The sequence below is a fragment of the Nannospalax galili genome, unplaced genomic scaffold (assembly GCF_000622305.1).
Source record: "Nannospalax galili isolate Female #2095 unplaced genomic scaffold, S.galili_v1.0 scaffold657, whole genome shotgun sequence".
Classification (NCBI taxonomy): Eukaryota; Metazoa; Chordata; class Mammalia; order Rodentia; family Spalacidae; genus Nannospalax; species Nannospalax galili.
The window spans coordinates 122,504-147,614 of record NW_008339927.1 but is presented as its reverse complement, the minus strand read 5'-3'; the positions used below and the strand labels follow the sequence as shown (position 1 = coordinate 147,614).

General features: G+C 44.0%; 1 protein-coding gene across 1 annotated transcript in view; it reads left to right on the top strand.

Annotated features, from left to right (window-relative positions):
- Ush2a (usherin) overlaps positions 1 to 25,111 on the top strand; it is an 828,188-nt gene that overhangs the window by 778,832 nt on the left and 24,245 nt on the right. The window contains 6 exon segments of the mRNA XM_008834819.2: positions 9,759 to 9,965; positions 11,648 to 11,886; positions 13,399 to 13,595; positions 17,072 to 17,248; positions 19,535 to 19,618; positions 22,965 to 23,209. Coding sequence (XP_008833041.1) covers positions 9,759 to 9,965; positions 11,648 to 11,886; positions 13,399 to 13,595; positions 17,072 to 17,248; positions 19,535 to 19,618; positions 22,965 to 23,209 — 1,149 coding nt within the window.

Genomic DNA, 25,111 nt, shown 5'->3' with positions numbered 1-25,111 from the left:
GACATGTGCACATGTAAAGTGCTATCAAACCTACACAAGTCTTTCAGTGGAAACTTCAACCATCATTGATTTCTTTTGAAAGAACCAGAATGCTCAGGAGACACGCTCTGTATACAGATCTTAGGAATTCTCACAGATGGAGAGTCTCCTTGCTTTGTTCCGTCTTGGGAATAATAGAATTCATACATCTTGCCTTTTCTGTTCCCTGGACTGACAGTTGCTCTGAGAAGCACACACTGTTTATGGGCCCAATGAGCAGTAAGACGATTTTGGAAATCAAACCTGGTGGATTGGTTTTAGGAGAAATTAGGTAGGTAGGTTTTCATTGTGTTTTGAGAAATGTCCCCCAGAGGCTCACATTTGAACACTTGGTCTGCAGCTGGTAGCACAGTTTAAGGAGGTTGTGGGAGATTTAGGAGATGGAGCCTCACTGCAAAAGTGGGTCACTGGGGGTGGCTCCTGAGGCTTTATAACCTGGGCCCACTTCCTGTTCACTGTCTACTTCCCAAGTGCGGATGCAGTTTAACCAGTCGCCCTCGGGCTCCTGTCCCCACGCCTTCGCTGCCTGCTGCCCTGACTTCCCCACCATGATGGACTCTATCTTTCTGGAACTGTGATGACTCGTGACTACGCACTTTAATTTTTGAATGAGCGAGTTTATTAAGTGAAAGCTATTTCCCCCCTAGGTATTTTCCAAGACAATGATTTGCTCTTAGGTTTTTTGTTTTTGCTTTTGTTTTGGTTTGGTTTGGTTTTTTGCTGTTCTCTTCTTTCCCTTCCTGTCACATAGGCAGGGGGACGAGCCAATCCACAGACAAGGGACCTTGAAGGACACTTTGAGACAAACATTCTTGGATCTGAAATGGTAGTTGGGAACAAGACTGCTTCCAGAGCTAACTTGTCAACATGGGATTTATCAATGTGATGTATATTGCAGAGAGAGAGAGAGAGAGAGAGAGAGAGAGAGAGAGAGAGAGAGGTGGAGGAAGAGAGGCAACATAAGTAGCAAGTTATAGCAGATAGATGATGATAGTTGGATGGACAGAGATAGATGATTGATAGATGATAAATAGATGATATGTAGGTAGGTAGATAGGTAGATAGATAGATGATAGATAGATGATGGATAGATGATAGATAGATGATAGATAGATAGATGATAGATGATAGATAGATAGATAGATAGATAGATGATAGATAGATGGATGATAGGGTGCTGGATAGCTTTAGTTGTCAACTTGACACACCTGGGGAAGCCTCAACTGGGGAATTGCCTCCATGGACTGTGGCCATGTCCTTGGGGCACCTTCTTGATTATTGCGTGATGTGTGAGGATCCAGCCCACTGTGGGCAGTCCCACCCCTGGGCAGGTGGTCCTGTACTGTATAAGAAAGCAGGCTGAGCACAGTCCAGGGGAGCAAGCCAGTAAGCAGGGTTCTTCCATGGCCTGTGCTTCAGCTCCTGACTCCAGGTTCCTGCCCTGAGTTCCTACCTTAGGCTCCCTGATGAACTGTGACCTGGGAGATGTAGGCCAAATAAACCCTTTCCTCCCCATGTTGGTAGTGGTCAGAGTGTTTTGTCATAGCAGTTGAAGGCAAAGTAGAACAGACAGACAGATAATAGGTAGATGGCACAATATTGTTAAATTGAGTGTAGTCCACTGGCATTCAGATCAAGAGAGTTCTGGGCAGAGCAGAGTGTCCTTTGGGAGAGGCTTCCAAGTAAAAGAGCAAATAGCAGCAGATAGAGATAACAGGATCAAATTGGGTGCCCACAACGTCCAGTGGAAACCAGCCGGGGAAGGCGAGGCTGTCAGCCTGGATTCCCGACTGAATTTCCTGGCTGAACGTCCCACTTTCCTTTCCACTTTAGCACTTTCGTACCATGGGATCAGCAATAGCAGTGTCTGTGGGACACAGTTTACTTCTAGCTATTTTTAAAATTTTTTTATTTATTTACTTTTATGTATGTGTATGAGTGTTTTGCCTACATGCCATGCGGGTGCTGAGAGCAGAACCTGGGACCTCTGCAAGAGCAGCCAGTGCTCTTAGCTGCTGAGCACCTCTCTAGCCCCCATGGCCTCTTTGTGCAGCATTATTCCCTCCTGGGTGTACGGAAGGACACTTTGGGATAAGGGCCATCAAGAGAGAAGACAAGGTCAGGGTTTGTTTTGAGGGAGAGGAGTTCTAGTTTCCATGGCCTGCCTTGAAGCAGAGAGATTCAGAGCTCTGTCTCAGTTCAGAGGAGGACAGGGGATGGGAGACTGAAGCTTGAGAGGTCAGAAGCACTTGCTTCCAAAGCCCTCCAATGTCTTTTAGTTCAAAGTACTCAGATCACCAAGGCAACATAGTTTGGAATATGGTGTTTGGACCCCCAGCAGACAGGTAAAGAAGATAAAGACAAAGCAGATAACTCCAAGTCTGTTCATAAGATACTTCATTTCCATATTTTTTTATATTTATTGATTAAAACTAAAAGGTCAAGGTCCTGGGGGTGCAACTCAGTGGTGGCGTGCTTATATAGCATGAGGTCCCAGATTCAGTCTCCTGAAAACAAATACATTGTTCAAATTTTCAAATTTTCTCATGTCAGATCTCTGTATCATCTCTTCCTATACTAGTCAGCTTTCTGCCACTGTGACAAAATAATAAGCAATTTAAAGGAGAGATTTACTTTTGAATCACAGTTTCAGAGTTGACCATAGTCACTTAGCTCCATTGTTTCTGAGTCTATGGAGGACAGAAAGGGGTAAGGACTGTTCACCTCATGGTGGCCAGGATTCAGAAAGAGAGACAGAAAAGAAGAGGCTAACACAAAGTATACCCTTCAAGGACACCCCTCCAAAGACCATCTCCTTACTAGTTCCTACCTCCTAAGGTTTCCACAACTTTCCAATATTCCATTAAGTGCCAAATGCCTAACTGGATTAATACATTCATGAGATCTGAGAACTCACCTCTGAACACTGGTGTTCTGGGAACTATGCCTTCAACCTGGAAATTAGGGAGCCATTACAGTCCAAACCATAACTCCAGCTTGGGAATCCTCAAATTTGGTATACTGTTCCTAAAATGAAATCATAGGCATAATCTATGCTAAAGTTTTAATGCTGAATCCAGATTATGCTTCAGTTCTTTTTTGTGTTTTATTTTCTGGGTGTAGAAATAATCCACAATGAGTTTTTAATAATAAACTCTTTTACAGGGAGAGAGGGAGGAAGAAAGGACAGACAGAGGGTGAACACAAAGACAGACTGAGAGATGTTCCATACATTGACTCTGTCTTTTCTTCTGTAGTTGGCATAACAGAAGAGACCCTTGCTCTTGAGTTCAGTGAAACCCTCAGTGCCTACTTATCATCCAGGCTTCTCTTTATAACCACTGTCATTTTCACAACAGCTCATGTAAATAGGTTCATCCTGCTTTGCATAAGCATGCTGATTTATATGAATGCTATTTTGATCTCGTATTGATTGAATACTGAAAAAAAAAAAACCTGGGAAAGAAGAGCGATGTGAGTGATGTGGCAATGTGTTATGGTCTCGTGACAAAGACCAAGCACAGGAGATCCCACAAATGTTGCCCATGAGAAACAGGAATTTTATATTGCCTAGTTTTAAGAACATCCCCAAATACATCAAAACACTATGTGCTGAGGTCCACTTCTTTTCAAATATAAATGACTGGAGGCTGGGGAGATGGGGCTTAGCAGTTAAGAACAGGTTAGTACTCTTGTAGAAAACCAGAGTTCAGTCCCCAGCACCTAAGTAGGGCAGCTGACAACTGCCTGTAACTCCAGCTGTAAGCAGATCTGATGCCTTCTTCTGACCCCCATGGGTACCTGCACTCACATGTGCAGACACATATAAAATTAAAACTAAATCATTAAAATAAAATGTAATGAATACCATCACATCTTGAAAATATGGCTCCCCCTGGTAAAAGCATATGTATCGCAGGGAGGCATAAAGATTAGTGCTGTCTGCAGAACCAGCATTAAACATGATGCTACATCTGCATGGAAACAGTGTGCCTCCCCTGGGCATGCACCAGACGCTCTGAGTCAACACTCCACAGAGAGACTTGTACGTCCAAGCACAGCACTGCTCTATTCATAGCAGCTAGGAAAGGAACAGCCTGGATGCCCATCGACAGCTGAGTGGGTAAAGAAATGTAGTCGCAGGTGCAGTGGGACTTTATTCATCTGCACAGAAGACTGAAATCATGATGCACACAGGAAAATGGATCATCACGTTAAGTAAAATAAGCCAGATACAGAAAGGTAAATACCACGTTTTCTCAGTATGTGGAGTCTGGGTGTGTATGTGGGTGTTTGTATGTGAGTGTTTGTATGTGGGTGTTTGTATGTGGGTGTTTTTATGTGTGTATAGAAACATGAAAATGGGCTGGGACCATAAGTAGGGAAGAGGAGCCGCAAAGGGAAGGACAGGAGGGAAGAGGCAAGGGCGAGGTGATGTGTGGGGCACAAAAGCAAAGGAGGGGACAGTTTGGAGGAGGAAGAGCCCAGGAGAGGACAAGAGGGCAGGCGAGGGCGGCACCGTGCAGAAGGACAAACAAACGTATAATGACATATATGCACCAGAACACCATCATGAAGCTTTTGCACATTCTAATGTAAAAATTAAGAAATGTTTTTCTTTTGTTACTTTTATTTTATGTATATGAGCATATTGACTGCCTATATGTAAGTGCACCTGTGTGGTGCAGTGCAGTGACCTAGGAGGTCAGAAGGTAGCATCAGATCCCCTGGAACTGGAGGTACAGACAGTTCGTAGCCACCATGTGGGTGCTGGGAATCGAACCCGGGTCTTCTGCAAGAGCAGCCAGTGCTCTTAATTGCTGAGCTGTCTCTCCAGCCCCCAAAATTAAGAAATGTTTTTATAAAAAAAATGTTCCCAGTGCTAGGCTAGACTGTCTCCAGCACTTTCTGTGACTTACATGGCTCACTGTGAGTTCACATTTTTCTCTCAGCCTCCCATGCCTGCACGGCAGCTGTCTGCTGGGGGCACTAGGAGCACGTTGGCTGGTGGCTGGATTTGTCTTCGTGCCTCATTCCACAGCCTTCCCTTTTCTCTGCCTCCACTGTGACCACGATTAACATGAACATAGCCTGAGATCACCCAAAAGCCTGTTCTCGGGAAAGAATCTCAAACTGACCTTGGCCCTCTGTGCTGTGTCTTTTTCAAAACTAGATCTTTTCCATTTTTGTCACCCAACCTGCAGGGACAGGCATCCTATCCCATGGTCACCAGCTGATGGAGCCAGGCAGGGCACCCTCCCTCATAAGGTCTCACATCTGATCCCTTCATCAGTAAGCTTGGATTCCACCCCATCATAAGCCTGACCCTGGCCTCTTCAGAGGGGATGAGAACAGCCTGTTGCACCTGACCTGGGTACCAGCTTTGCTGAAACTCAGCTGTCCTGGAGACACTGTTTCCTATTCCTCACTTCCCTAGCTAGTCATGAAAACTGCTCACACTTGAGACAATTTATTCTTTGTGTCTGGTCACCCTTGCAAGCTAAGAGGCCCTTCCGAACCCAGAACTGCAGGTATTTGCCCAAGGGCAAGATGTACAGTTTTTGTGATCCAGAGCATCTTATTTGCATGTACGGGTGACCCACAGAATCCAAAGCTCTGCTTCCTGGAAAAAGCACAATTTCAATTTAGGCTCTCCTCATTTCTCTCCTACTGAGTAACAGTGAAATATCCTGGACCTCAATTTTCTCACCTACATAAAGGGCCTAATAATAGATTCCTTACTCACTTTATAAAGTTGTTCTTGTGAAGAAGGGTAAACAAATGTGTCAAAGTGCTTTACAGGGGGACTTGAGAGATGGCTCAGTAGTTAAGAACACCGGCCGCTCTTGCAGAGGACCCAGGTTCACTTCCTAGCACCCACATGGCAGCCAACAACCATCTGTAACTCCAGTCCCAGGGGATCTGACGCCCTCTTGTGACCTCCATGGGCATTGCACAACACAGGTGCACTTACCTACATGAGACAATACACTCATATACATAAAAATTTTTTAAGATAATTATTATAAATATATATTGCATATTAATTATATATTATAAATAATAATTTTTGAAGCTTTTACAATTTTGTTAGAATCTTAAAGAAAAACCCTCAGGGCAGGCAAGCTGGTCAGCTGCCTTGAGGAGGTGAATGGTGGGAAGAAGGAAAGGAAATCATGAAGCCAGGCAGGTTTAGAGCCTGTGTGGTCAGACACTGGGCTGACTCGCAGCCACATGGCTGGGAGAAGGAAGCTTTAGAGAAAAAGTGAAGAAATACAAGATGCTAGCGGCAGCCCAAAGCCTTAGAGAAAGCATGTTTAGTAAGAAAAGCATGAAGAAGAAAAGGAGAAAATAATAATAATGATTTTTTAAAGTGTTTTGTGGAGACCAGAGAGACAGTCAGCAGGTAAAAACACTTGCTGCAAAACTTAGGCCTGATGACTTAAGTTGGGAATCCCTGGAACTTATGTAAAAACTCAGAGGCAGTGGTGTGTGTCTGAGGTGGGAGGTGCAGACAGGAGAGCCGTGAAGCTCACAGGCCAGCTAGCCTAGAGTAGGAAGCACAGTGGCAAACAAGAAAGCCCCTGCCTCAAAAACAAGGTAAAAGACAAGGACTATCCTCTGACCTCCACAAGCACACCTTCTAGAACCCAGCTTAGCCCACATCCATCTGCAAGCTGTGGCCCCACCCCCAGCTGATTCTGCATACAGGCCTCATACTCTGTATGGTGGGTACACATTAACTAGGTCTAGGTCCCTCCTCAGTAGTCCCATATCCTGCATTCTCAAGGTCACACATTCCTTCCTGGAAATGCCAGTTCCCCTCTCCCTGCCATCCAGGAGAAAGACCACAAACTGCCGCTGTGAAGTAGGACTGTGTCTAACTGCCGCTGTGAAGTAGGGCTGTGTCTAACTGCCGCTGTGAAGTAGGGCTACTCATTAACTGTGGGGCATGGAAAATTGTGGTGGCAAATGGAAATTTATTGACAATGAAGTGGTTACAAAGAATCTTGAACCTTGGAAAGCCCCCAAGATGAGATAGGAAAAAATAAGAAAAAAAGGAGGAAAGTAAGCAGGATTCTGCACCCACCCCTAGGGCTTACTACTGGTCTACCCACCGCTGAAATCGGTGTTTGCCAAAGTGCTACATTCTTATGCTCTTTTGTAACGATGTCCTGTGTGTAACCATTTGCTTAACAACCACTATACACGCTTCTGGGATGCCCTACTTGCTTACTTACTACAAATTTCCTACAAACTTAAGTTCAGGGCTGGTGCCATTATGGACTGATCCAGGTGTCAGCCCCCTGACATAAATAAGCTCCCTTTCCTTCACCTCACTTGGTTACTGGTCTCTTGACTACCAAAAGTTTCTGCAACAAAACTCAGGGTCCTCTTTGTGATTCTTAGTCTCATTAAATAACTGAAGCTGGGTATGGTAGCCTACTTCTTTCTTTAGTCCCAGGATTTAGGAGGGAGAAAACAAATCTCTGTGAGATGGAGGACAGCCTGGTCTACATAGTGAGTGTGAGTTAGGGAGTGTCTCAAAAAAAAAGAGAGAGAATTTAAGAATGGACTCAAATGAAAAGCTTTTTAAAAAAGAAAAACCATGCCATTTCAAGCCAACATGGGGTCAGACCAGCAGTAAACACATGACAGGAAGGAGAACTTTAAAAGAGGGGCTGGAGAGATGGCTCAGTGGTTAAGAGCACTGGCTGCTCTTGCAGAGGACCCAGGTTCAATTCCCAGCACCCATATGGTGGCTACAAACCATCCTTAACTCCAGTTCCAGTGGAATCCGAAGCCCTCTTCTGACCTCCACAGCACTGCACGACAGGGGTGCACCGACATACATGCAGGCAACACACTCATACACATAAAATAAAAATAATAAATAAATTAAAATTTTATATATTATATATATATATGAGTCATCAGAAATGTTGGGTCAACGTAAAGTGTTAGGGAAAGCATGCTTAGAACAGAGGTAGGAAGAAAAAAAGGTGATATTATGCTTTTCTGAAGAATTCAGGAAAGCTGGCAGACTGAAAAGCTACATTGTCAATACCAGTTAAGCTATGTACCAGGGGTGGGAATTCCTGGCAGGAATGTCATTAGTCTCTCTTTAGCATGGCTGAAGGTGAATCCACCTTCCTAGAGATGGTCCTGAGGCCAGGTGATTGACCCAGCAAAACTGCAATGTTGCGTCTCCATTCAGGTCAGAGATTTTATGGTCTTGACCAGGAATCTTCTCCTCAAGAGGCCTTTCTTGCTGTTCTAAAACTCTGAAAACATATAAAAGACCCCCTACTCTGCCACATGGGGCTCTCCAGAGCCCCCACTATGCTGTCTGCCTATTTGTCTATGGTGCTAATAACTTCTATAAGTCTCTTATCCAAAAGGATAGATAATCTGCCTCAGTGTCCCCAAACTCAAAACCTTCTAGCCCTGTAGCACCTGTGCCCTCACACACACATACATACATACATACATACATATACACATGCACACATGGCACACATACATCATATGCATACATGATACACACAAAAACAATTTTTATAAAGTACTTTGCAAAATGGAAAGTTTACACAAATATGAGTGATTGTATGCAAATCAGGAAAGATTGCACAGCTCTTTAAAGAGCTGGTTTCACTAGGAAGTGGGTTAGTTTTCTCTTTTGAAAATGGGGCTGCTGGCAATCCTATCAGCAAGGGGCTGGGAATTTACATTTAACAGCAATTCAATCTCAGAAATTTGCTTTTTCAAAGGAATGTGCCCCCCACACACAAAAAAAGGAATGCAAATATGGACAGGAATTGGCCTGCCTGCTAGCGATCTGTCTAGGTATTTCTTTTCTTTAAGATATTATTGATGCAAAAGGAAAACTAAACTAAACTCTTGCTTCAAAGTATTCTGGTGCTTCTTTAAAAATATATATTTTAAAGATTCTGCATGCTTTCTAAGGCTGCATAACTGCAAAGTCTATACTAAAAAATCAAAGTTTTCCACACTTGTCTTTAAAAGTTCATGGTATTTTTTTAATATATGGAGTAAAAGATATCCAATGAGAAAATATTTTTCCCAAAGTTCGAGTTGCACTTGAGAGCTACTAAGGGATGCTCCTGCTCTGAGACACTGACAGTCTTCCTGTATTGCCATTTCGATCTATCATTCTGATTGATCACTGTGTGGTTGGCGATTACTGGGCCTAATTTAACCCTATCCACTCGCACATCCATCCACTCGGTCTATTGTACCTGACATTCTACAAATTACTTACTCATGCAAATGTTGACCAAAAGCGACCTTTTAGGAGATTCCTGTTTAATTATACAAATGGTTCTTGATAAATAAGATTATACATCTCTCCATATGTTTATTCCCTCCTTGATGAAAGGAAATTTAATTTTCATGCAGATTTACTGGAGACAGTGTTTAAGAAATGCTGAGTTTTATAGAGTCCACAGACCCATCCAATCTGAGGGAGCCGACAAAAATCCCTCCACCGCCCCTCAGAGGTTTCAGTGGGTTGCAGTGTACCCCTGGCATCTCTGAAACCCTACAGAGTCCCCTGCTCGGTCCATGATCCTTTGTGACCCAATCACAAAGTCAAAGTCCAGCTCATTCTGTTGTAACTTAGTTGCTTTAGGGGGCTGATTTTGTTCCCAGCCTGAGTGTACCTTGATTTTGATTGGTCTTGCTGATTCTCTTTGGAGGTCTGGGCAGTGAATTCTGCAGGAAAAGCACAGAGCAACTGGACATGGTGTAGAACCGACCCGGCCCCCCCAGAAGGTCTCAGAGCACCCACGTCCCACACAGTGTCCTCCACCCAAGTGGTGGTCAACATCAGCACCCCCGAGAGGCCCGATGGGAACGTTGGACTCTACAGATTGTTCTGCAACTCCAGCGGAACCCATGTGGTGGTGAGCAGCACTGTTCTTCCTAAAAGCACTTGGAGGTGCTCTGGTTCTTCCTCCCCCTCCTCCTTTTTCCTGTCCTGCCCTCACTTGCCATTTGGAGAACAGAAAATCCCTTAAAGGTGACAAAGTGAGCCTTTAGGAAATGTAGGGAAAACACGTACATTATCTCCCAAATGCTAAGGATAGTGCTGAAGATTCCGTAAGTGTAAGAAATCAACGACTTGACATATAAGCAAACGCATTAGAAAAATGAAGGCAGGGCACTTGAAGGAGGGTAAGGTTGGGAAGTAAATGTGAATACTAAAAAAAGACGGCAAAGAAAATTTTAGGAACCCCATTTTGACACACATAGATCTCTAACAAAAGGAAAATCTAGACTTTCTGTTCAATTCCAGAATGTTCTCTTCTCAAAAGAGGCAGAGGAGCCCTTGGGCACTGCTCTGTCTCCAGAGGCATGTTAGGAGGCAGGAAAGAGTGTGGGGCAGATCAGATCTTAGTCACACTGTGATTTAGCTGAGCCTCGTGCTCAGAGGGAGGCTAGGAACCCACTGCAAACAGGAACACCAGTGCCCAGTGAAGACACCGAGGGGCAGGGGATCCCTCATCTCTCCTCTCTTGCATCTATAGTATGGCTTGTGCCTCTCACTCCACTGTGGCTCATGAATAAGTGGAGATTATAATACTTTGTTCACATAAGCTTATGGAGAGATTGCGCAGATCCCAGTAGGTATTACATTATAAATTATTTACAGCAATTTAGGGGACAATTTGGGCAAGTACATAGAAATCCTCTGAGGCCGGTATGTCCAGTGTTGAAATACAATTTCCAAAGACGACCCACATTCAAACAAGGCTCCTGGTGCATGCTAAAGGAATATTAACATATTTTCTACAGGGCTTCGTATTCAATAAATATAGATGATGTAAATACAATCAGCCCTTGATTATCCATGCTTACAAAATGATAATATTAATAAACCCAAATAATTTCTACTTAGAGTGCACTGTGCGCATTGTTAAAAATAACAGGTAGCCCCTCTTAATTATGTTACCTATGTTGACGTGGAAATTAATTTCCAGCTTCTAACTCTTCGTTTCCAGATGAAGAACCCACAATGAGGTCAAAACATGGCTCCAAATAAATCAAAACGTTTGTAGTCCTACAAAGACCATTGGTTTTGCAAAAAGTAACACTCTCAGAAGAAGGTTTACGCCTAAATATCTGTACCTGCCTCTGACGTGGATCCTGGGGCAGTTTTGGTGTGTAAATACTATGCAGTTTACTGTGGTGAAGTAGAATGTAAATGTTAGCAGTGAACAATACAGATCATAATTGGGTTTTGTTTCATTTTGTTTTGCAAAGATGCAAAACCTTTTCATTTTGAAAGTCATTAAATTCAACCCATAGCTGTGTGTTCTCTACCACTGTCTAATCTTTCCAAGGTTAAGTAACGGTAATAGTGGACCTGGTCACCTCTTTCCTGTTACCTCTAACTTCTATCAGACAGTAACCACGTGAAGCATTTTTCACTCACTTATAGTGCCGCTCCACCTAGACTGGTCATAAACACTCTGCTGAGTGCCTCATTGTATATCTCCTAGGGTACCTAGCCTGGGGCTTTGTTCATAGCAGATGATGCGCCATCTCTGACTTTTGACACTGTGTCATCTGCCCTCTCCTCCAGCTGTCTGAAGGCTCGACCACCCAACAGACACTCCATGACCTTAGACCCTTCACCACCTACACCATCGGGATCGAGGCCTGCACCTGCTTCAGCTGCTGCAGCAGAGGGCCAACAGCTCAGCTGAGGCTTCACCCTGCCCCACCCTCAGGACTGTCCCAGCCCCAGGTCCAGACACCGGGCTCCAGGACAGCCTCCCTCCGGTGGACTGTCCCGCTGTTCCCCAATGGTGTCATTCAAAGGTCAGTGGGAAAGAGGCTGGGCACAGAGGCACAAGGTCACCCAGCAGTCCCCAGGACTCACACAACACATGCCTACAGGAAAGTGTATTCATTTGAGTGGTTCTGTTACTAAAGTGTTCTAATCACAAAACCAACTGATGAGAGGAAGGCGAACAAAGAAATCCTCTTTAAGAAAGACCAGGCATCCTGTTTGCATTCATTAAAAGAATAAGCGCCTCCCTGTGGTTCTCTGGAGCTATGTGCTCTGCTGGTCTCAGCTGGCGCAAAAGAGCCCTCAGTGATCTGCTTGGAATTGTCCTGACCTCAATTAACATGTCAGAAAGAGCCACTCTCCCAAAGAACAAAGAAGTGCTTCCTGCAAAACAATCTGGAGGAAAAGGGATTTTCTTTATTCTAAGTAAAAGAGAGCAATTCTTTACTTTCCTCTTAAACAAGAAAAATATCTACTAATCTCTGTTAACAAAAAATGACAACTTGGTGCTGCAGAGATGGTTCAGCAGTTAAGAGTACTGGCTGCTCTTGCAGAGGACTTGGGTTCAATTCCCAGAATGCACATGGCGACTAACAACTATCCAAACTCCAGTTCCAGGGGAATTCGACACCCTCTTCTGACCTTCTCAGGTGTTGCACAACACAGGTGCACTTACATACCTGAAGGCACTATCATCAGTTCTTGTGCCAAAAAGAAAAAGGAAAAGACAAATGAACAAAGGAAAAGGAATTTATTCACTGGTTGGACATACCTACAACTCATAATAATCTGGAGGCTGAGCTAGGTAACAAAGTGAAAGTTTCATTGACCTACACCCCCACTAGAGGCCAGTCTGGACTGTGTGAGGAACCATATCCTGTACCCAAAAATGAATTAGAAGAAAATAAATTACTCACTAAACAAAGAGTGAGTACCTCATTGAATGTATTCAATGTTCTCAAAAAGTAGAGGAAGCTTCCTCTCACCCACACCCACCCAGTCCCTAGGCAGTCCCTCCCCACTTCCAACTTCCCAGTCTCTGGATCAACGAGACCAAAAGAGCTGTCAGTGGTTTTCTTGGAATTGCCCTGACCGCAATTAACATGTCAGAAAGAGCCACTCTCTCAAAGAATAAAGTGCTTCGTGCAAAATAATCCGGAGGATTGCTCGTTTCCAGAAGTATAATATGGGTTTCTTGGAAATATAATTTACAAAGAGTTTGTAGTGCCGTGGAAGCAGAATGTCTACTCCATAAAAACAAATCGGTAGTTTGGAAAAGTAATAGACAAACGGTTGTATTTCCGGTGTTTTCTCTCCGTTCCGGCTGGTTCCAGCTATGAGCTGCACCTGCACGTGGCCTGCCCTGCTGATTCGGCACTGCCCTGTCCTCCCAGCCACATGGAAACAAAGTGCAGACGCAGAGCCCGCCTGGTGGGTCTGCAGCCGTACACCAACTACAACGTGCAAGTGGTGGCCCGCGGAAAAGTAATAGACAAACGGTTGTATTTCCGGTGTTTTCTCTCCGTTCCGGCTGGTTCCAGCTATGAGCTGCACCTGCACGTGGCCTGCCCTGCTGATTCAGCACCGCCCTGTCCTCCCAGCCACATGGAAACAAAGTGCAGACGCAGAGCCTGCCTGGTGGGTCTGCAGCCTTACACCAACTACAACGTGCAAGTGGTGGCCCGCAATGATGCAGGCAGTGGGGCTTCCGGGTGGACCAGCTTCAGCACCCAGGAGGGTGAGTACGCGCGCACGTGGGAAGTCAGCGTAAGGACTGCTGGTTCAGTACATAGTCTTCTACCACGCCCGTCAGGTAGATGAGTACTGGAGAAAACTCCCATGGCTTTTAAGAGTGTAAAGGTCCAGGCAAACCCAGGAAGCTTTTTCGTGTTTGGAAACCAATGGGTTAAAAAGCAGACTAGAAGTTAACCAATGGGAAGACAGAAAGTGGCCACGCCCTCTTCGTTTGCTTGCTTGATTGGTTGGTTTGACTTCTTGTGTTTGAAGTAGGGTCTCTGTAGCCCAGGCTGGTCTCAAACTGATGGCAGTTCTCCCAGCCCCTTGAGTGCTGGGATTATAGGCCTGCTACACCATGCCTGGCTAAGACCACTCCTAAGCGAAGTTTTCCCTCCTGTGCCATTCGCATTGCAGTGATAGCCCATCATGTTCCCAGACAGCAGTGAGACCCCGCTGTCTGAAAGAGCGAAAGAGCCACTGTGTGCAGAAATGGACACTGCCTGATCGGTTCGTTACATTTTTACAAATAGCTGCTTTCCAGGTTTTATAAACTATATAGACACACTGTTTAAAAATGAGGATTAGAGCTGAGGTGGTAACTGTTGGTGAAGTGCTTGCCGTGGATACCCAGAACCCACATTATAAAGCTGGATAAGGTGCCACACACTCGGAATCCCAGCCCTGGGGAGATGCTTGTTCTCGGGGCTCACTGGCCAACCTGTGGCATGTTCCAGGCCACTGAGTCTTTTTCTTGAAGAGAAGGTGGATGGAGCCTGTGATAGACTCTCCAGGTTGACCTTTGACTTCCATGCAGGCACGCACACATGTGCAAACAGATATGTCCACACACACAAGAACACGCTCACACATACAAGTGAGAATTACAAAACAGTATTACTTATTAGAATCAACAACATAATCTGTGGGACCCAGTAACAAATGAAAATATGGGTTTCCTGGTTCAAAGGTCACTAAGAATGCCAAGAAAGCAACAGCACCGTACCAAGATTAAGTTCAGGACTCTTCTGTGGGAGAGACCTATGCATCCACAGGGTCACATGAACATGACATAAGTCCTGCCTATAAAATCCTACCACCCTGACACAACAGCTATCAATGATTTGACTTGATCAATTCCTTTCTTCTTGTAAAATTTTCATTGTGTGGCTGAAATCACAGGATAACTAAAGTCTCCATACTTTGCTTATTATACTTGTCATTATTTTATTTGTATCCTCACTGTCATTTAAAAACTTTGTCACTTAAAAGCTCTTTACCAACTATATTAAAGGCTCTGGACTATGCTCTAGAATCCCAAGGTGACATTCACTAAGACATGTCTATCATTGCACCACAGTAGGAGCAGAGAAGCCTGGGTGGGAAGATGATAGTAATATGTAATGAATAATTGCAATGCTAAGAATTTTAGCATTTTTTGCCTTTTTATATATGATTAATGTGTAGAACTTAATTTTGAATAACGGCTATGTTTTAGGACAAGCACAAAATTCCTGATTAGCTAACAGTCAAGATGAGCCAGTTTCAATGTACCCCTGGAGAGCACCCAAAAGTAGCAGATCCTGTCCCTTTAAACAGACATGTACTGATTGTCAGAAAGAAGCATGGCTTTGGAATCCAGCAGGTCTAGGTTCAGGTCCTTGATGTCTTTCTGGCTTCATATTGGGCAAGATTCTTGGCCACAGCCTTTACTTTCCTCACCTGAAAAATTAGGAAACATTCTCTCTCTCTCTCTCTCTCTCTCTCTCTCTCTCTCTCTCTCTCTCCCCCACCCCCATCTCGATTTGTTTTAAATTTGTGTGTCTGTGTATGTCTATCATGGGTGTATGGGTACCCAAAAAGGCCAAAATAGGACATTAGATTTCCTGAAGCTGGAGTTACAGGTGGTTATAAGCCATCAGACATGGGTGCTGGGAACCCAATGGGGCCTCTGGAAGAGCAGTATGTGCACCTGACTGCTGAGCCATCTCTCCAGCCCCAGGAGCTGACCTCTCTGAAAGGTTTTGAGAGTTAAATAAGGTCAGGTACATGAAGCACTAAGGGTATAGCAGCTCTTCCCATTTTCTTTCTTTCCTCTATAACAGTTACACAAGCATGCAAGTCTTTATGATTTTGGTTACTTGTTCTTTTCCAGGAAAGATCCTACAAGAGGAGACGCCCACTGATTTTTTCATAATCTGCAAGTTCTGTCTTTCTTATACTGTTAAGATGCAGGGAGAAGTGGCAATTGAACTAAAATGGCAGAGGGGTGCCTCAGATAAACGTTAACAGTGTATTCTGAAACAAGGCAGGATTAGGGTTGGAAACACAGGTATTCAAAGAAGACTTGATGAGTTTGGGTCTTTGCTGAAATTTTTTCTTATGGCTTCGTGTGTAGGTCTGCTACTTTGAAAGATATGCTTCACATATGTCTTTCGGTTCTCATTATGAGCTTTCAGAAAGGTGATTAAGTATTCCTCACTGTGTTCTGTTTCCCAACATCAGCCACACACATGGATGGATGCTTTAAAAAAAATAACTATCACCTGATTTATTCATACCCCTCCTTTCTTAAGAGCCAATTGAGTATATACACAAATCTTAATGCTTTTACAGATATATTGATTGTTTTCGAGAAAAACAAGGTCTCATGAAGTAAACCTCTTCTACTCTGACAGGATAATTCATTCATTTGTTTTCTTCAAAAATTATCAATTTTGGACATGAGCCCTAGTCAAGGATTTCTGCTTTGTTTTGTTTTAGTAAGGAGTTGAAAATTGAAGACATTCCCGCAAAATGCATTAAGTTGCTTCTAGATCTGATGTTATACCTGGGTGACCTGAGCCTGACTCTATGCTAATGTATCCTGCCACTGACTGACTAGTCAGGGTAATGAATTACAATGCTCAAACTGCCATTTGCTAGGCTTTTTAACTATCTCAGAAAACAAACTAAAAGTTCCAGAAAAAAGCTTTAAAAATAAATGGGTGCCAAAAGGATATAATTCGCCATCTAAGCAGTTTAGGGGAGGGGTGAATGTGTGTGTGTACGTGTGTGTACTTCTAGTCCTTGGGGCTTCATAGCAATAAATACTGATTTGATATGAAAAATAGTTATCTAGTGTAGTTAATAGTATTAAGGACACTTTACCTGTTAAAAGAGGGAAAATGTGGCAGATCTGAGCCCTGGGGTTACCATGCCAGCAAATCCATCATATGTTAATACTGTAATTTATAAAATAGCACTTGCTCTCTGTAGTTTTTTGAAGCAGGTTTGAAGCTGTGTTTTACACCTGTTTTCACAGGCCTTCTTTTCATGCTCAACACGAGCTTGGTACTTCTTTTTAATAGATTTCCACGATGCCCAGAGTTGTTTTTGTTTGGTTGGCTGGTTGGCTGGCTTTGTTTTACAGTCATTCACAGTTCTCTAACTTCATCCCAGAGACTACCATTTCCAGAACCCAAAATTTCCTCCCCACAGCACCTCAGTACTAAGCTCCATTTTCTGTGGACAGCAACATATCCACGGTGTATATAGACTGGAGCGACACTTTCCTCCTGAATGGCCAGCTGAAGGAATACGTGGTCACTGATAGAGGACAGTGTGTATACAGCGGCCTGGACACTGCCCTCTACATACCGAGGACAGTGGATAAAAGTCAGTGTCTCACCCATGTCTTGCTGTTCCCCAGAAAGCAAGGTGACCTGCAGAGGCTGGTCATCAAAACTTTAAGTGTCCACTTATAGAAAAGTTACAGCTCAAAATAAACAATGTTCTCCTTCCTGTGTGTTACTGGACACATTCTGGTTATGATGTAGTGATGTAGCTCCGGGAAGGTGCTATTCACAGCCACTTGAATGTCTACAGGAAGACACAAGACAGAGGGCGGGTTGAGTTCTCAAGACAGACATCACCAGGCTTAACCAGCGAGCACTGTGAAGACTTGTGGGGTTTGTTTTGTTTTGTTTTACTGTATCCTGACTTCCAAACAGTAGTATCACTGTGCTGGTTAGTTTTTAGCATCAACTTGGCACACACTAGAGTCACCTGGGAAGAGGGACACTCAATTGAAGAATTTCCTCAACCAGACTGGCCTTCAGGCATGTCTGTAGGGCATTTTCTTGATTCTTGGGGGATATAGGAGGGCTCAGACCACTGTGGGTGGTGCCATCCCTAAGGCATTGGGTCTGGGCTGTATAAGAAAGCCATCTGAGCGAGCCAAGGAGAGGGAGCCAGTAGCTGATGTTGGTAGTTTCTGAGTTCCTGCCCTGACTTCCCTCAATGGACTGTCACCTGGAAGTGTAAACCAAACAAACCCTTCCCTCCCCAAGTTGTGTCTGGTCATGGTGTTTATCACAGCAACAGAATAGGAACCAGAACAGCCAGTGACCATGGTCTCCTCTTAGGAAGCCAAGAGTAAGGGATTGCATGGAACTATCGCTCACCTCTCTCTAAAAGAACCTCCCTTTTCCCTGTAAGCCTGCATCCCATTTCCCTCTCTAGATACGACGAGTCCTATTTCTTTGTCTTTATTTTAAATTAAAATGATAAATGCTTTAAGGGGTGTTAAAGATTTTCAAGTAACCGCATTGTCACAGGACCAGTGGATATAGAGTCATTGTAAGTAGTTAGATTTATACAATAAATTAATTCAGAAGCGCTTTTGGTTTTACTTGGAAGGACTGTTTTGACTGACAGGTGAGCTCCAGTTTGCATTTATAGTACTTGAAACTTCCTAGTTTAACCGAGTGAGCTGCACAGATTTACAGTCACACTTGCTGGTCACCTGGGCAGCTTGCTATAAAAGGAAGATGGCTTGACAGTTGGCGGATCTGGGTTCTACCTGAGCGGGCCTCTGACCATCTGTGTGACTTTGCAAGAGTCACAGGATCCTGGCTACAGAAAGAGGACTTTAGAACACGTGATTCCCAAAAAGAAGAAACTCCGAGTCACTGGTGGCACTTACTCCTGAAAGCTTTAAGGAAACAAGTTTAGACCAAAGGCAGAGCAAAATACACTAGTCCTCTGTCCCTGAGTCCTCTGGCAATCCTGCTTTGCAGTAGGAGCTCTGCTCTCCTTTAGCTCTATTCCTTATAGATATGCTGTTATAACACTAGAGCTCTTTTGTTGAATAACCGTTGAATTAGAAGGGAGTTTGCATATTACATATTAGTCAGCTTTTCATCACTATGACAAATGCCTGAGACAGTCAACTCTATAAAGAGAAAAGGTTTATTCTGGCTCATTAATGGCTCCCGTTTGTGATCTGTCAGCCCATGGTTTGGGCCTGTGGTGTGGTAGCACATCACAGCAAGGGCGTGGGGTGGAGTCTCCTCAAGGCTCCCCCCTCCTCCCAATGGTATCATTCTAGGCACCAAGCTTTAATACACGATTCCGTTGGGGAGCAGTTAGCATTGAAACTACAATGTCTTAGTTTCACTTCTGTTGCTGTGATAAAACATTCTGACAAATAGCAGCTTAGGGGAGAAGGAGTTTATTTTAGCTCACAGCTCCAGGGCAAGTCCATCATTATGGAAAAGTCAAGGCAGGGGGAACTTGAAGCAACTTGTCACAGCACATCCACAGTCAAGAACATAGGGAAATAAACACAGGTGTGCTTAGTACTCACCATCCAGGGCCCAACACCTGAGGCTGTCTGATTTCAGGCTGGGTCTTCTCACATCATTTAAGACAATCAAGACAGTCCCTTAGGTCATGCCCACAGGCCAACTTGATCTAGACAGTCCTCTGTGAGACACTCTTCCCAGGTGACTCCAGGCTGTGTCAGGTTGTCAGTTAAAACTGACCATCATGTGTAACAGTAGATGAAGCCTCACAGTTCACTCTGGAATATAGTTTTTGTGTTTGTCTCTGCTCTTTCAGAAATATGCCACTGTTGGGTATTAAGTGACGAGTGATTTACCAGTTCTGTCTCTTGTCCAGCTCTCCTTTTCCAGGTCACATGCACTACAGATGTCGGAAGTGTTAAGACTCCATTCGTCCAATATGATACAGCTACTGGACTGGGTAAACATTTTACCCTTGTGTTTAGTATAGCATCTACCTAATTTCCTCAAGAAACAGGCACAGACTATATATATTCTGTTACAACAGTGTAGACTGTGGGAGGAACTGTGTTGTGTTATAAGAAAAACCTTTACAAATCCTCATGGAATTTACATTAAGCAAGGAGTCAGGATTGCTTTCACAATTCATTGACTTGTCAGCTCGGAAAACATCAGACACCTGACCACACTTTCTCTTCTGACTCAATATTCTACCTAAAGAACTTTATGACTTTGTATACAGAAAGGAAACGGAGAAAGCCTGGGGGCGATGAGAGCCCAGGAGGCCCCTGTTGAGCTTAGTGATAATGTTCTCGATTCAGAGCCTAAATTTGGTGAATTTGGAAAAACTTCTGTCTGTATCCATCAGAAGACATAATGACTTAAGAGCTGGGGAAATAGGGTGACTAAGGCACTTGTCACACATGCATGAGGACCTGAGTTCAAGTCCCCTGAACCCATGTAAACTTGTGGTCTATAGCAGGGTCCATAGTCCCTGGGCTTCTGTGGCAAAATGGGGGGCGGGGGCAGAGGCAGGAGGATCCCTAGACTCTTACAACCAGCCACCTGGCCACAGACAGCAAACAATAAAAGAGAGACCCTGTCTCAAACAAGGTGGAAGGCAAGGGCCTACACCCAAGGTTGTCTTCTGACCTCCATATGTACGTCGTGGGATGTGTGTGTGTGCACTCATGCACACACACACTAGTGCACATACATACAAAAAATGATATCTCATGATTAATGCCAAGTGATTTAGCTGGATGTAAAATTTTAATTTTAAAATTATTTTAAGTATTTTAGTTTATGTTTTGTTTTTATTTTTGTTTTTTTTGGGTTTTTTTTTTTTACTGTGTATACATAAGTGCACTATGTGCATGCAATACCTAAGAAGGCCAAAAGAGGGCATCAGATCCCCTGGAACTGGGGTTATGAGAGGACGTTAGGTACCAGGTGGATGCTCGGATCCAAACCCAGGTCCTCTGGAAGAACAGCCACTGCTCTTAACCATTGACCTATCTTCCCAGCACCCAGAGTTGTGATTTTTAAGGAACATCTTTTAAACTGTGTTCTACCCATGATCTTTGACTCTTTGATTCTAATATATAGAATACTTTACAGTTTTAAAGGATAAGTTAGAGAAATGCCAATTCTTTCTCACTAGAACCAATTTGAGACTGATAGTTTTATTTTCTAGTAATTAATGCAACATCAAACTAGTATAAGTCCCAGTCCAGTAATTCTGACCCTAGGGCTCAGGACCACATGTTGACCAATCCCATACTCCACATCAGTCACCAGGGAGGGACTTAATTTGACACCAGTTACAGATCAGGTTTCTCCTAGTTGAGCCCCACCCCCTGGAGTTCTGTCCTCTGACTACGACTCTTACTTGATATGCAAAGCGAGGTCTGAAAAGAAGAAAATGATAAACCAACAGTGGCCCACCTTGAGCTCTCTAAAAGGCAGCAATCTCCGGTCAGTTCTTAAACACAATCAGAGGTTCTCACTGCTGAGCACTGAGCAGGCCCTCATACGTGGAGACTGGGCTCTGGGCAGAGCAGAGGGAAAAACTTCTGAGGGCCATGCCAGTTCCAAGGTGTGCTGCTCAACTGATATCTGCCATCGGTTTTAATTTTTGTGATATAACTTCCGAAGCATTCCTGTTGCTGCCTGAAGGCAGCCTCCAAGCAGGAGAGACACAGAGACCTGGCCTCCTTCTGACTGAGCAAGGTGTCCTGCTGAAGTTTCCCTGAGGCATCTGCCCTCCATTTCCCATGCGTTGCTGAACAAGGGACCCTTGGAGCTCATCAGATCGGCCTCTGAAGTCCCACCCTGTGCCACACATGCAGGAACTTAGCCCTTCTTCTGCTTAACCAAAGTTCATCTGTTTCAAACAGCACACACTAGTGCCTATGGTGAAGGGCTTCGAACCTGCTGGGGCTGGATGGCAGCACCAGATCTTTCTCAGAGACAAGGAAGCAGAGACTAAGGGCATCAGTGACTTTCAGACCATGCTGCTGATCAGAAGTAAAGTTAGGTTAGCAAAGGAATATTCCTCCTGTCACACTTTAAGCTAATTTCACTCACTGCCTCTTCCTCCAATTCTGACCTCATCCCTCTAAGCCTCCCCAAGGATGTAAATTCATGGTCCTGGCATGTGCCCCTCCCGCCATCCCTGAGGTGCTGAAAATCTGGAATGATGCCAAACGAGCGGGCATTTTCAGTGCTTTCTTCTTGTCTTCTGCCTCTCCATAGTGTGGCCTTTCAGTAGGCATGGCCTTGGCTCTTCGCTCCAGGCCAGCCCAGGTGACAGTTGTATTACCTCCCTGGGTTTCTGAGCTGACCCTAACAAGCAGAAATTGATGCCCTCCTGCTGTTAGCCAGTCTGGTGGCATGATTCCACTGCATCATACTGCCCCATACCAACCCCGCCCGTAACCCTTTCTTCCGTATGCCCTGGCTCATCATGCAAGGTAAAGGAGGGACGGTTGGTTCCGGCTCCTGGTCTCAGAGTTTTGGGTCCATGGTCACTTGGACCTACTGTCTCTGGGTCTGACATGGAACATTGTAGGTTCAAATAGGATGGAGCAGAACAGCTCACCTCATGACAACCAGGAAGCAGAGACAAATGGTCTTGGGGCAGAGGTCATGCCCCCAGTGACCTTCCTTCAACTAAGCGTCACCTCTCAGCCCACTAAGCCATGAGCTCATCCATGGCCTAGTCCATTGATGGAGCAAGAGCCTACATGATCCAGTCACCTCTCAGTAGTCCATCTCTGGATACTGTTGCCCCAGGGACCAAGCATCCAGCACCCGAGCCTCTGGACCACAACCCACATCCAAACTGGAGCACTCATTGAATGGGAACTTTGATCTTGAGAAAATAGTGTTGACTTTGAATACAGGAGCAGCAAACAAAAAAAGTGCTCCCCCTGATAAGGATTTCTCTCCATTCGATGCTCTCACAGTATGTCTGAGTTGATTTGGAGAGCTTTTGCTATTTCAGAGGCCAAGAGACAGGACATGGGAAGACCATGAGAAGGACTGGCTGTTAATTCACAATTGAAAATCAGAAGGGATACCTCCTCTAGATTCAGTTTGCACAGAACTCCTCAGGAGTACAGCTATTGCCCAAGGTCAGGGGGCCGTGGACACCCACAGCACTGGCAATGTATGTGGCTCTGCAGCGGAAACCCTTCTGACAGCCCATTGCTCAGGAGAAGGCATGAGTCACTCTCAGTAGTCACACCACAGACCCCCAAACGCCTTCTGAAATAAGTTTTTTCTTTCTCTGGGTTCTTTAGAACTGGTGCTGACAAGTCCTGGAGAAACCACGGCAGTGGGGAACAAAGGCACGGAGTTGTACAGCGAGCTGTGGTTCATTGTGCTAATGGCTGTGCTGGGCCTAATCCTGTTGGCCATTTTCCTGTCCCTGGTACTACAGAGAAAAATACACAGGGAACCGTATATCAGAGAGAGACCACCCCTGATACCTCTTCAGAAGAGGATGCCTCCACTGAGCGTCTACCCACCAGGGGAAGCACACATGGTATGTACGGGAAGGCCTGGCCTTTTCCTGGTCACAAGGTGACTTGCTCTGTTTTCTTAATGAGGTCATATATCCTAACAGAGTTTGTGGGGAGTATTTCAATTCTACATATAAAATCATATCTATAAATATGGGTAATTTAACTTCTTCCTTTCTAATTCAGATGTCCCTTTCTTCTTTCTCATGCCTAACCTCCCTTGCTAAGACCTCCTACCAGTCCTATATATAGTAAATAGTAACAGTGGGGATAGGCGCCATGGGCCTCTCAGAAATGAGGACGCCTTCTCTTGCAAGTATAACACTATATGAGACCTTTTATTATAAATACCCTTTTTGAGATGGAGGTATGTGTATTACATGTGTAATTGTTTAGCATTTTTATCATAAAGGGATGTTGACTTTTATTGGATGCCTTTCCTCTTTTTATCTGTAAATTTTTTATTGAATTTTTATGTATTTCACACAAAATATCTTAATCTTAATTATCTTTATACCCCCTTCCCCACTGGCACCCTCCCATAACCTGCTCAACACACTGGAATTCATACATTCTATCTTTTGTGTTAAGCCTACCATGTCAAGGTAGTGTCCCCAGATGTGGCTCAGTGCAAGTTCATCCACTGGAGTCTAGGCAGCCTATCTAAAGTCCCTTCCTTTTAAGAGGAGCTCTTCTTCACCCAGCAGTAATCAGCTGCCAATAATTCTTTGACTAAGATTGGAGCTTGTTGAATATTTCCACAGTTCTGTGCTGGGGTCTTGTCTGCTTGAGTTTAAATGGTTCTTGTGCATACTGACACCATTGCTGTAGGTTGATATGAGAAGGGTCCCAGAACCTTGTAGGAGTCTATTTCCATATGATCATGCACTTCCTCCCTGGCTCTTACTATCTTCCAGCCCGCTCTTCTGCAATTGTTCCTGAGCCCTGGGTGGGTAGAGTTCAATATAAGATTCCTGTTGAAGGTCCCACACTCTGCAGACTCTTTTTTTTTTTACAGGAAAATTCATTTTTAATGCAACTGACATTAAGATGTTTGCACATGCATTTCTAATCGCTATATATCTGATTATTACTAGTCACAGTCAGTTGCTTTCTGAGCTCCTTGGCATCTGAGCATGAATATAAAGTCATCAGGTAGATTTCAGTGGTAATGGTTTTCCCATCTACTAATTACTAAGGCAAATTTTTATGCTTTGAAGAATTGTTATTTTTCAGTCATTATTTTTAAAAAATTTTAATAACTACATGATTAGAAGGAGCATTTCACTACAGCTTTAACATATTCAGTGACACACTCCAGAGCAAGAGTACATCTCTTTCACAAGTAGGTGCAAGTTTCTAGGTTCACAGTTGAATTAATACAACTATACAATATTGAACTAAGTATAAGCCCTGTAAGACATAAAATTGAATGAGTTTTTAACCTTTAAAAAAGATATCAATTTCATTTTACAATATATTGTTCCTTGCAGAAAGACTCATTGTTTTTGCTACTAACACTGAGATGTTGGCGCATGCATCTCTAATCTGTATGTATCTGATTATTACTAGTCATAATCGGTTGTACTTTGATCCTTGGCACGTGTGTATGTCTATAAAGTCATTGGGTAGATTTCAATGGTAATGTTTATCACCTCTACTAATTAGCATGATGTGAATTTCCATGCTTCCTCCTCAAATATAATACATTTTTTTAAATTTGTTGATTTTGTGTATGTGCGTGTGTTGTATCACACAGAACATCCCAAACCATCTTATTCAACTGTACTCCCACTTCCCAGATGGCACCCTCCCATAGCCTCCCTCCCCCCACTAGAGCCCTTATACTCTGATATCCCAGCTACTGTCTGCTGTGTTGTCAGCACCCCAGCCATTCCCCACTACTTGCCCTTCAGGTGAATCCA